The sequence below is a fragment of the Sminthopsis crassicaudata genome, chromosome 2, assembly GCF_048593235.1.
Source record: "Sminthopsis crassicaudata isolate SCR6 chromosome 2, ASM4859323v1, whole genome shotgun sequence".
NCBI lineage: Eukaryota > Metazoa > Chordata > Mammalia > Dasyuromorphia > Dasyuridae > Sminthopsis > Sminthopsis crassicaudata.
Genome location: NC_133618.1, coordinates 47,156,015 through 47,169,074, shown reverse-complemented (window position 1 = coordinate 47,169,074; position 13,060 = coordinate 47,156,015). Strand labels below are relative to the sequence as shown.

At 47.7% G+C, this 13,060-nt stretch overlaps 1 protein-coding gene across 3 annotated transcripts; it reads left to right on the top strand.

The window, feature by feature from the left end:
- Positions 1 to 219: 219 nt before the first annotated feature.
- On the top strand, positions 220 to 12,940 carry HAS3 (hyaluronan synthase 3). 3 transcript variants are annotated; one of them, XM_074286123.1, is made up of 4 exons: positions 220 to 342; positions 3,787 to 4,407; positions 8,426 to 8,527; positions 9,689 to 12,940. In XM_074286123.1, exons 2-4 carry the CDS (start codon positions 3,787 to 3,789, stop codon positions 10,610 to 10,612), a joined length of 1,647 nt encoding a protein of 548 aa, XP_074142224.1. In that variant the 5' UTR covers positions 220 to 342; the 3' UTR covers positions 10,613 to 12,940. The 3 variants fall into 3 exon arrangements, with proteins under 3 accessions (XP_074142224.1, XP_074142223.1, XP_074142225.1); XM_074286122.1 differs by lacking the exon at positions 220 to 342 and adding an exon at positions 467 to 942; XM_074286124.1 differs by lacking the exon at positions 220 to 342 and adding an exon at positions 1,420 to 1,439.
- The last annotated feature ends 120 nt before the right edge of the window (positions 12,941 to 13,060 follow it).

Here is a 13,060-nt window from a genome sequence, read left to right as displayed (position 1 = left end):
GTGGGATGCCGGGGCGGCCGCCGTCGGGGGCGGGATGCCCGCTGCGCCGGGCCGGCTCCGGAACGGGACGGGGCGGAGCGGGGCGCGGCCCCCTCCGCCTCGCGGCCCCTGCGCCCGGCGCCGGGGATGCCCCCTCCCCGAGCTTCTGAGCCACGGGCCGGGCCGGGCGCGCGTCCCGGCGGGGGCGCCCTTGGGTACTTAAGAGCGCGGCGGCCCGGCGGGGCCGGCTCAGTCGGCGTGTGCGGGCGGCGGCGGGGGCGGAGAGGAGGAGGACTAGGAGGAGGGGCATGGAGCAGCCGCAGCCCCGCTGATCCGCCGGGAGAGTGAGCAGCCGGCCGCACGGTGAGCTCCGGGCCCCCGGGGAGGCTCCGGCCGCGCAGCTGGGGGCCGCCGCTGCCGGCCGGGCGCGCTGCGCCATCTTCAGCCTCCCGCCGCGGCTCCACAGCCCCCTCCCCGCCGACCCCTCCTCCCTTTCTTCCTCGCGCCTTCCCCTCCCTCCTCCGCCAGCCCCGTTTTGTGAATGAATGAATGAATGAAGAATGAATGGATGGATGGGAGGGGGCGGCGGCGCCCGAGCGCGGGCTGCCTGGAGTGTGCCCCACCCGCCGAGCCCCTAGCGGCTGCCTTCCCGGGTACGGGGCTCTGCCCGGGGGCCGGCGGCCACACGTGGGGCCCGCGGCCGGAGTGCGCCGGGCGCACCTGTCCGCCCCGCCCCGCGCCGCCTCCGCGGAAAGTTTGCTGGGGGCCGGTCCGGACGCGGAGCTCCGGGGACCGTGTCGGGCGAGGGGCTCCGAGCCCAGACCCGAGAGCCGCGGGCTGCGGCGGTTTGTGCCGGGCCATCGTGTGGCCGGGCCGGCGAGGGCTGCCCCGGTGCCAGGGGCCGGGCAGTGCCAGGACTGCAGTCTGGAAAGCTCTGGAGCCCGAAATGCAAGGAGAGAGAAAGTAACTGCCACCCCCCATGTGCTTTCCCTTGTCCTTTGATGAAGGGGGCTGTTTGGGAGCCGGTAGCACCAGGTAGTGGGGGATGGGGGGCGGCGCAGCTCTGCGGGTCTTGTCACCCAACTCTTGGCAGGTCAGGGTGCCTTTGAGGAGGGCCTTGGGGGAGGAAGGGATTTTGTGAGACCTCAAAGGTGATGCCTTTGTTTGCCTTTTACCACTTGGGAAAGGGAGCTGGGGGTGGAAGGAGCTTTTTTGTTTTTTCTTTTGTAACCTTTTTCTTTGTGCACGCTCCCAGTCCCCCGACTAAGGTGGGTAAAGTAGGCGCGGGGCTGTGGGTGGTCAGAGGCTTGTCCAGCATGGATTCTTACCAGGGTGGGCTGGGACATTTAAAAAAGAAGTGCCCTCCTCCCCCCTCTCTTTCAGTTGCACTGCCCTTTCGTGCTCCAGCGTAACGCCAAGGAAGATTCCCTGGGTGACAATGCAGTGACCAGCCCTAAGGGGTATGGGTTTCTCGATGCTTTATGTGTCCTGCGATCCTCCTCCCCCAAGGCACTGCTTTTTCTGGCGTTGTGCTAGCCCGTTAGCCGGTTCTCGCTGTGGGTCATGGCGAGGGGGGGGGGGGGTGAGTTTCTTTACTGCAGAGAAGAGCCTGCTTGGACCTCTCGCTGGGCAGAGGCGGGGCGGGCGGGCAGAGTCCTTACTTTCGTGTAGGGAAAGTACGGCAATAGCTTGTTGGAATTGTGGGAATGGAGGAGCCTCGGAATTGCCCCTGACAAGTAGAAAAGAAACCTGTATACTTTCAGTTTTCTTAGATGAAGCTGTTTCTTCCTGGGGATGGGGAAGGGGCTGAGGGGAGTGGAGGAGGAGACCCCGGAGGGCCAAGGATCTGAGTCCTGCCTCTGCTGGAAGAGACTGGGGGAGGGGGGACAGCCAAGGCAGTGAGCACGGGGCTGGGTGCACTGAGTCAGCTTCATCTCCCAGGAGAGGGGTCAGAAATGGATCAAGTACATGTTAGAAGTAGACAGTGTTGGGGGGTGGTCTGCTTGCTCCTCGGGGGCCTGCGCATAATTGGGGGACAGGGGCTGGGATCTCCAGTCTGAAGTTCCATAAATAGGCAGCAGTGAGCTGAGCTGAGCAGCAGGCCTGGCTCAGAAGGCTGCTCTGTGGCTGCCTGGTGGAAGCAGGCTGCAAGTTGGGGGCACTTTACAGGAGCCGCTCTCCAGGAGGGAGCGGACTGATGGCGAGGATGGGCACAGAAGAGGCTTGGCACAGGACCTGCCAGCCCCACTCTCCCTCCCACTGCAGCACCCGCAGCAGCCCCGACAGCCCCATGTCCTTGCAGCTCTCCTCGGCTTCCTTCTGAGCTTTACACACAGCTCACCTTCTCCTGCCCTCAGCATCCATTTCCTCCTCCCCTCCCGAGGACTGTTTTCCTGTTTACTTTCTCTACTTTGCCTCAGCCCCCTTTTCAGGAAAAGGGAGGGTGAAAGGGCACAGGGAAACTTTCTCTCCATTTTAATTTTTGTGTTTTGTTACCTCCCCTCTTGTCCTACCCATTTGCCCCATGATAGGAGCCCTTCCCCCTAGAGCTGTCCTTTCTAACTGTCGTTCTGTCCTGCGAAGCTGGACATGAGATGGAGCCAGTTATTCTCACTATTCCTTATAAAAAGGATCTCAGCTGGCCCCCACCCCCACTCCCCTTTCTGATTCCTTTTATTTCTGAGACCTCTCTTCTTGGGAACTTGTCTGTTCCTGGTGGTTTGCATGTTACCTTCTCTTACCTGTCTCTGTGTGCCTGATACAGAGCGGGAACTCAGGAATTATTTCCTACCCAGCATTTATTTCACTCTTCTTGCACCTCACCCATTCCGCCTGTACCCCCCATGAGGCTTTTTCCACTTTTCTTTCTCCCAGCAAGTTTGTTCCATCCCTAGATGAGATGGGCAGCTGGACGGAAATCCCTGAGGTGTTCAATGCCTCCCTGCCTGCCAAAAGCGCCCATCTCTGATACAGGACCCTTCCATCTCCCTAGCTTAGCATTGCTGGGTGGGTGCCCTGGGCACTGTGAACTGTCCAGTGGAAGATTATTCATGTTTTGCACTGGTAAAGTGGTTTCCTATATCCAATCCACATGGGATTTACCCACCACCCATGCTAACGAAGGGGTGTTTGCGGCCTTCCATCTTCTTCCAGACCTCTCCTACATTTGTATGGACAGTAGCTATCAGTTCTTTTTCTTAAAGTAATAAAGTATAATTCAAATATCTATGAAAGGAAGATTCTTTAGTAAGTTTGAGGATGGAGAGGGCTCATCTCTTTATTTTTCATCTTGTCCTCATGTAGGCTCCCCACACAGTGGCTGCCTTTAGAGGTTGCCCTGCCCTGTCCCCCTTTTTTGCAAGAGGCATTTCCTTGCCCCTCCTCCTCCCTTCTTTCTGAGATGACCTGTTTACACTGGATAGATCTGCTTAAACAGTTAGTTGCCTGTTGTCTTTATCACTAGTATGTGAACTTTTCCAGGACAAGGGTTTGGGATCCCCAGAGCTTAGCACACTGCCTGGCACACAGAGGGGATTTACTGGCTGCTTCCAGTGACCTGTCAGGGTCCTGTTGCTGGGAAGGCCATGGCTAGTGGGTTGTTTTGAGCTGCAGTACACTAAACACTAGGTGGCCACACAAGTTTAGCACCAACCAGCCTGTCTAAGGGGTGAACCTACGCTGATTGGAAACAGAGCAGGGCAAAGCTCCCATGCCCGTCAGTCCAGGAGCCTGGTTTGTGTTTCCAGTGGGTGGTGGATCCAATCCTAAAAAACTGTTGACTTTTTCTTTGCGTTTTTCTCTGGATAGATGCCAGTCCACCTGAGCACAGCCCTGCGTGTAGTGGGCACCAGCCTCTTTGCCCTGGCAGTCCTGGGGGGAATCCTGGCGGCGTATGTGACTGGGTACCAGTTCATCCACACAGAGAAGCACTACCTCTCCTTCGGCCTGTATGGCGCCATCCTGGGCCTGCACCTACTCATCCAGAGCCTTTTCGCCTTCTTGGAGCACCGGCGCATGCGGCGAGGGGGGCGGCCCCTGAAGCTGGCCCCTTCTGTGGCTCTCTGCATTGCTGCCTATCAGGAGGACCCAGATTACCTGCGCAAGTGCCTCCGCTCTGCCCAGCGCATTTCCTTCCCTAACCTGAAGGTGGTGATGGTGGTGGATGGCAACAGGCAGGAGGATGCTTACATGCTGGACATCTTCCACGAGGTGCTGGGCTTCGAACAGACGGGCTGCTACGTCTGGCAGAGCAACTTCCACGATGTGGGAGAGGGCGAGTCCGAGGACAGTCTGGAGGAGGGGATGGGCCGTGTCCAGGAGGTGGTTCGGGGCAGCACCTTCTCCTGCATCATGCAGAAGTGGGGTGGCAAGCGGGAGGTGATGTACACAGCCTTCAAGGCCCTCGGAGAGTCTGTGGACTACATTCAGGTATGAGCACAGTTAGGAAGCCCCAGGTTTGGTGTTGGGGGGAGTCAGAAAAGAGGGACAGAGAAACCTGGGGGACTGACTGCCTGCCTAATAAATGATGGCTGGAAGGGGGAAGGGAGCTGATGTTTATGTAGCACTTGCTTCATGCTGGGCTTTGTGCTGAGAGCCTTACACACATGATCTCTTTGGATTCTTACAACCGGGGGTGACTATTGGGTTCATTTTATGGTTGAAGAACTGAGGCAGAGAGGTCTAGCGCTGTGCCTGGGAGTGCACTGGACACTTTATCTGCCTCAGGATCCTCCCCTCAGCCAATATCATGAAGCCTCTCAACAACCTCCACTTAATACTCTATCATTCTGAACCTGCCTCTCAGGCCTGGGTAAGAGCCAGAAAATGTGCAACTTGATTTGAACTCCTCTCCCTCATTCTGAGCTCTATCCCTCTGCCCCCTAGTGGCCAGCCCAGAGGATACTGAAGTTGGAGCTGGAGAGCAGCTTAGACTGGGCAGGCTTCTCTCAGTAGAGATAAACTAAAGCTCATGTGGTGACTTCCCAGGGTCTGGCACACAGTAGGGACCTCATAAAGCCTAGTAAATTGCAAGGACTGGGTTTAAATCCAGATCCTCTGACTCCAAAACCACCATTCTTCTCCCAGTATCTGTCTTCCTTCCTGTAAGGTCTCCCCACCCTCAAGAAAACTTTACCCAGGTGCCTGAATTGGAAAGTAATCAATTGGGATCCTATTCCAGTTAGTAATAGATAAAAGATAATGGGAAAATGTCTGGAGAGGTATTCCTATTAAATGGGGAGAATACCCCTTCTTCAGCCTTGGGCTTCTCCAGGCTGAAGAGACCAATTGAAGTCATGTTAGGGTCCTGCCCCTTTGGGTGTTCTATTCACTGATTCAAGGTTTTACTAATTCAGAGTTTTAGATATTGCAAATACTCATTAAAGGAAGGATCTATTAGGGATGTTAGTATTTGTAAACTACTTAAGTTATACCATCTAAGATGTGTGGGGGCAGAGACCCTATCATCTAGCAGAGTGCTTAGATATTTAGCAAATATTTATTAAGTGCAAATGAATTACTCATAAGTCTCCAGTTTCTCTCTTCATGGTTTTAAACCCTATGTTTCAGAGAAGGAAGTTGGGTTTTGGAAATGTTAGCTTTTTGTGGTTTATCTTGAGGCTTTTTATCAAACTGCTCTTTTGTTTTTGCTCAGGAGTCCAGAATTTCAAACAGGACAATGTTACTCCAGTCGAAAGGTTCTTTAGAAGTATATGCTGATCCAGTCTATTCTCACCACAAAAACCACTCCCTCCTTCAACAATTCATAAAGAAAACTAGCTAAAAAGAATTCTTATTTCCTGTGTGTTTTGTTGGATCAATGAGCAGCTGTGTTCCAGGTGCCTGACTCCCTCCATTTTATTGCTGTGGGATAACTGCCTACAGGCATAATCAGCAAAAGATAATTGGTGATGAGTTGTAGATGTGGTGTACATTGATAGGACTTGAAACAAGTGAATCCTTCTGCCTGATCCAACATTTCAGTCTTCCCAGAGAGGGAGAAAACACCAGTGTGATCTCTATGCAGCCCATTCCATAGAAGCTGCTCCCTACCTTGGTATCCCTATTCATCCAGGAATGGATCTCTTTAGAAAAATTGACAGTAGGAGAAGAGAGGGGAATTATTGGAATTTGAAGAATAAGGGAAAAAGTAGGAATGAATGAATTCTTTTGGGTAAGGTATCCTTAAGAGACTAGGGAGGATTATTCTGGGAATATCTTCTTGATTTGGGAGATTCCTCTGGAACTGATGTCAGCATGCTTTGGATTGCATTTGCGAATTACCCAGACTCCTTTTTCTAAGTAAACTATAAATAAATTGTAGCTCCAACAACCCACTTGCTGGCTATTTTATGCCTTGCTAATATCTCTATTGCAGGCTGAATGAAGAATAAAAAGGGCATACTCCAGTCACTTATGCTTCTGGATAGAGCACTGGGCTGAAATCAGGAAGATCTATGTTCAAATAGGTCTCAGATACTGGCTGGGTGACCGTGGCCAAGTCACTAAACTTGTTTGCCTCAATTTCCTCATCTGTGAAATGAAGATAATACTAGCAACCTACATCCCAGAATTATTACATGGATAATGTGAGATGACTGTGAAGTGCTTATCACATGACATAAATGTTAGCTGTTTTTATTTTTAAAAATTTAGGAATTGGCAGTAGCAAAAATTTTAAACCTAGGCATTTCTTTTTCAATTTTGAGAAGAATGACTTGGAATTTTAAGCATGTTAGCAAATTATTCTTATCCTGCTTGCTTTCTTATTTCAGACTGAAAAGGTTACATATGTCACTCTGTTAAGAAAGCCAGCAACTGGATTATTGACCCACCTAGACTATAATCTTTGGTCCTGAGAATATAGACCCAATAAAAGTTGGCAGAAGGCAGAATGGGCAGACTGCTAGTATGTTTTATCAAGATCCCAAGTATGGAGGGTGATGGTCTTATACTCTGACCACAAATACATTAGCTTTTAGGGAGTTTTGTGATCCTTAACACATCACTTAACACCTACTGAACTGAGCCTCTGTTTCCTTACCATAAAATTAATTGGACTAGTTGACCCTTGACAGCTTCTCTGATCTGAGGGGTCCTATGATCACAAGCCCTTTCTATCTAGCTTACAGGTAAAACCTTCATTCTCTCTCCCATTGGAATGGGAACTCCTTGAGAGAGAGATATTGCTTTTCTGTATATATCTTCAGTGCCTAAGGACTGCTTTACATATAGTTATTTAATAAATGCTTTCCCTTCATTCTTAGATTATAATAATGCTCAATTTAACTTCTCAAAATGAAGTTTGTGGGTTTCAGCCATAGGTATTGGTTTATAAATAACAAGAGAAGGCAGCTGCCCTTCAAGTGGTCCTGAATTACATGAAGTGGAACCTAAGAATAAAGAGAAAAAGCATGGGTATGGTAAAAATAATCTATGGAGCTTGATCTTGTCCATGTAAGATTATTCCTAAGAGTACAAATTAAAGAGCTTTTTTTTCCCTGGGAAAAACCTAAAAGAACATTACACTACCCTCACCGTTTCCAAGCTCCTGATAAGCCCTTCCACCTGAGAGTCTGCTTTCTTCAGGGACTTTCTTTAGCTGAAGTTTTTTTTTTTTCCTTTCCAACCTTTAAATATTTTTAAAGTTTTGAGTTCCAGATTCTACCCCCCTCTCTATCCCTTTTCCTGAAATGGTAAACAATCAGATATAGTTTATACATGCTTCACCGGTTCTTAAATCCTTTGAAGCTCTAACCCTCACCATGCAGATATGGGATTGCTTTTTTCCTCTTTTATTTAGCTTCAGATTGCTCCATCCTCTGGTGATTGGACTTGTCTGAACTGCTAAACATACTGGACTTTCCTTGTAACCTCCTGATTTATTGATATTGACTATGGATGGAGGGGATATGACAGAGGTAGTTTTCTTGGGGGGGTCTGAGTTGATTGGACAGATCAGCCACTGCTTCAGCACTTCAAGCCGAAAAACCATTGTTGTTCCATTGTTGTGACTTGTTCCTGAATACCAGATAAATAAAATGTTGATACGTAGGAGCTCAATAGGATGCTATAAGAGCTGAAACTAGCTCTCCTGCTCAGCATTTCTCCTCATCTTCAAGGATTCCAGTAGCCTTGGAAAGGGCCAAGACCTGTTTGGTGTGAAACCTAGAACCCAAACTCTCATCCTTCTTTCCCTGTATGGGGACTCTCCCACCCACCTCTTTACATGCCTTAGTGCCCTTTACTCAAGGCATCAAGCAAATCATTTAAAACCAAACATTGCCAATGAAGCTCAGAACTTTTCTTTAATCTCCCCCATCCTAATGCAAAATGGTATAGTGGGAAAAGTTGGGAAGTGTTGCAAGAGGTAGTGGTAGTTAGTCAAAGGGACTTCATGGAGTCTGGGGATCTGAGCCTAAGAGACACTGTGTGCTTATTCTGTCAGGTATGCGACTCGGACACAGTGCTGGATCCAGCATGTACTGTGGAGATGCTTCGAGTTCTGGAGGAGGATCCCCAAGTTGGTGGAGTCGGAGGAGATGTCCAAGTAAGACACATTTAGGGATTTCCCTGGAGAGTGCCCTATGGCATAGTTATTTTTAATTTGTTGTGACTGGAGTAGAGCACTGGCTTGGGGTGGGAAGAATGGAATTTCCCCCCCTTCCCCTGGTGGCTCTGGAGGGAAAAGAATGGGATATTGAGAGCTGAGAATTTAGAAGACTAAAAGATTCCAGTGGAGAAAATCTGGACCACTTGACAAGTGAGTTTCCTAGGAGAAGGTCAGTAGCTAATTTTTAGGATGAACTTTCTTGTTCCTAAGCAACTCTTCAAGAAATCTAGGCATTCCTTTTGGGGGATTCCCTTTGGGGATTAAAAATCTCTAGGGGATCCATCATTTAGTTAATGACATTGGGGTCCAGATTCTCTTCTAAGAGATATTATTTATAGAGAAAAGCCAAGAGAAACCTCTTGGGCAGGACAGTGGGCCTATCAGTAAAATAAAGCATTTATTCAGTACCGGTCATGTGCCAAGTGCTATACTTAAGATCTGGAAAATTAATGAAAGATAAAAGATAGTCTTTACTCTCTAGGAGCTGATCTTCTAATAAATATAAACTCTTAAGTACAAATAAAATACATACAAGATAAATGGGAGATAATAAGAGAAGGCATTTGTATTAAGGGTGACCAGGAAAGGCTTCTTGCAGAAAGTGGGACTTTAGCTGGGAAGCAAGGTGGCAGAGATGAGGAGAGAACATTTGAGGCCCAAGCAAGTCTCCCATTTTGTTTACCAGTAGGTTAAGACCCTCGGCTGCTATCTCCTGGTAACATTAAGTACTGGCTTTTAACTATTTGATAACATAATTACAAGATTTGAATTTAGTAAGTTGTATGGTAAACAGTGTGGAGTTGGAATTAGGTGCCTAGGAAATTAAAATTGGACTTATTTCCTGCTACCCTCAAGTTTTCCTTCACCAGCCAGCCCAAAACTGGAAGCTGGATGTTTTCCTTAGGAACCAGGGTAGCTCTTTAGCAAAGTCTCCTTTATCCCCTAGACTGTTCTGTGTGGCAGGAGGACCTAAAGATGCTTTGGATTAGAAAATTCACAAATACCAGAATGCTCCAGATGCTTCTGTCTGTGGCCTCTAGTTGGTAGAGAAATGGAGAGTGTGTTAAAGCTAACAAGAGTTCTCTTGTTCCTTTTTAGATCCTCAACAAATACGACTCCTGGATTTCCTTCTTGAGTAGTGTGCGGTACTGGATGGCCTTCAATGTGGAAAGGGCCTGCCAGTCCTATTTTGGGTGTGTTCAGTGCATAAGTGGGCCCTTAGGCATGTACCGGAACACCCTTCTTCAGCAGTTCCTGGAAGATTGGTACCACCAGAAATTTCTGGGCAGCAAGTGCAGCTTTGGAGATGACCGGCACCTTACCAATCGGGTTTTGAGCCTTGGCTACCAGACTAAGTATACCGCACGCTCAAAGTGCCTCACAGAGACCCCTACAAAGTACCTCCGTTGGCTCAACCAACAGACTCGCTGGAGCAAGTCTTACTTTCGAGAGTGGCTCTACAACTCCCTGTGGTTCCATAAACACCACCTCTGGATGACCTATGAGTCTGTGGTGACAGGTTTCTTTCCCTTCTTTCTTATTGCTACCGTCATCCAGTTGTTCTATCGGGGTCGTGTGTGGAACATCCTCCTCTTCTTGCTAACAGTGCAGCTTGTGGGCATCATCAAGGCTACCTATGCTTGCTTCCTTCGGGGCAATGCAGAAATGATATTCATGTCCCTTTATTCTCTCCTTTACATGTCCAGTCTCTTGCCAGCCAAGATCTTTGCCATTGCCACCATCAACAAGTCTGGATGGGGTACCTCAGGCCGAAAAACTATTGTCGTGAACTTCATTGGACTGATCCCCGTGTCCATTTGGGTGGCAGTCCTTCTGGGAGGGTTGGCCTACACAGCTTATTGCCAGGACCTATTCAGTGAGACAGAGCTGGCCTTTTTGGTGTCTGGGGCCATCTTGTATGCCTGCTACTGGGTAGCACTCCTTATGCTGTACTTAGCCATCATTGCCCGACGCTGTGGAAGGAAACCTGAGCAGTACAGCTTGGCCTTTGCTGAAGTGTGACCGGCAAAGGCAGCTCTCTGAGCAACGTGGGAAAAGTGCAATGGGCCAGGGAGGGGAAGGGGCAAAGGACACCTACCAGTTTAAGGAAAGGAAATGGGGCGGGCGGGTGGGAGGGCTGTGTCCTTGTTTGATTAACTGTCTTCCAAAGGACAAGTTTCAGTGCAAAGGAATTTGACCTGCAGTATGGCCTGGAGCAACCATCCCATTACACAGACCATAGATTCAAATGAAACCATCACTAGATTCCTTGGACACTGAGGCTCCTGTACCTATGCACTGACAATGATTCTGGAGATTGTTTCCTTTCCCTGAAGCCCAGGAGTAATCCAGAACCAAGTGTGCTGTGCACATTTGAGGATGGCCTCCATTTAGCGGCAGCTTTTTGGTGAGTGAGCCAGCTCTGCCCACTTCTAATCGCCAGATCTCTATGATTGTCCAGAGGAAGTGTGCTGGCCTCTGGGCAGCAGGGAACAGGATCTGAGAATGGGGCTTTAATTTGAAGATCCTCAAGTATTCCTGAACACCCAGAAAGTGACCAAACTGGCAGGGATTAGAAGCTTCCAGTAGCAGCTGAAGGTGAATTTATACCAGGAAGAGGGCACATGTCAGTCACCTATGTTCTTTTAGTATACTACAGGCCACAGTAAATTTTAGTCATGTGATGGATGGAATTCTTAAATTGGAGTTTGGGATTAGGGCTGGTCCAGCTTTTCATCTAGACCTGGCAGATCAGTTTTGTTTTTGATGTCAGGATTATTGCTAGTTCTTACCAGCTGATTTGTTTTGGTCAGTAATCAAACAAACCTGCAAAGGAACTGGGGATTTAGAAGCTACAATTCCCTCTACTTAAGCCCTAAGATTTTGAATTTTGAAACTAAGGCAACTTCTATTTGCAACATGTACAACAACTCAAGAAACTTAAAGCTTAGGAAAGTATGAAGTCTTCTAAATCCATGGGGTTTCTAAGTGAACCACTTGTCTTTCTTCCATAGCACTGTTGTGTTTTCAAATGGCAGAAAAGTCTGCCCAAGACAGGTAGATAACTGGGGTGACCGAGGGCAAGTAGATATTTATGAAACTGCTTAAGACTTGAATTTCAGGTTGACTCCAACAAGCTGTTGCTTCTTTTATGAAGTCCAGCCTCCTGCCGTCCACCACAACCTGATGTCTTGGATTCTACATATGGACGCTAGTTTACAGATGCAATTCTTGTCTCTCAAGTTGTCACTTATGTCCCTAATAGTGGGTTTCTCTATCCTATCCTCCAGGCATTTTTCATTTTCTCACAGCTAAGTTTCAAATTTTTCAGCTTTATATTTGCTTTGCTTATTTCTAGGCAACAGAACCAGGAAATTGGGCGTTTCCAGTTCCTAAGGTTTTTTTTTTTCTGTCTCACTTTCTACATCTCATTGGCTGAATCACCATAAATTGTATACTCTCAATTTTTGAGTTAACATGAACTAGTTTAACTCATCTTTGGGACTTTGAGCATCTCTTGTTTAGCAAGACCATAACATTCCTGACTTTATTCTTCACTACTGAACCAGTCCCTAATACTCAAAAGGCAAATTAGGAAAAAAAAAACAAAAAAACCCTCTAGGACACCTGTTGTTTCCTGCAATGGAATGAAATGTGCTCCAAATTGCCACTGGGTCAACTTATGGTGCTTTTCTTTTCAAATAAGTTTGTGTCTTGTGGGTGTTGCCAGCAGTTGCAGCATCACAACAGCTTTCTACTCCTCCTGGCAGGCAGACCATCATGAATGAGGAAGAGGCCAGAGGTACTGGCTCTAGTTACCTCCAAAGTTTTGCTGATTAAGTGATCTTTTGAGCTAAATAATGGAGGAAATCCAGCCAGCCAATGCAAGGTTCAGACTTAAAACTAAGGGCTTACTTTTCTCAATTTTACCTAAAAATGGTTAAGGAAAGAATAGGTTTTTCCTAGCTGTCCTACCATCAGAGTTCCTCCAATCCTGCTACTGTTTCCAGACTTCCAGATAGAAAGGAGCAGAAGCAGATTAAGTGGGCTCACAACTTTCAACCTCGACTGGTTTTTATAAGTTATTTTTTATATTTTCTGTAAAACACAAAACCAAACATCTTCTGCTTTATCCCTATTTCATGCAAGGGAAGAGAATTTATATTACTGAAAGATTTGGTTTTTCTCTTAAATCCCATTTTAATGAGGGTTTTTCTGATCTTTTGTAATTACTTATTTCTACAATGATTTGTAAATGTATTTATTTTTTACCTGCATTTTTTTCACTTTTCAAAAAGGTCAAAGTTTTTATACTATGATGTATTTGTCAAAATAAAAATTTGCACACGAGAATAGCAGTCTTATTTCTTAGAGGTCCTCATCCCCCTTGTTTTTAATCAGTGTAAAAAACTTAGGTGTGTCTCAGTAAGCCCCAAACCTAGAAACTGAAATGGGGCTAAAAGACACTGG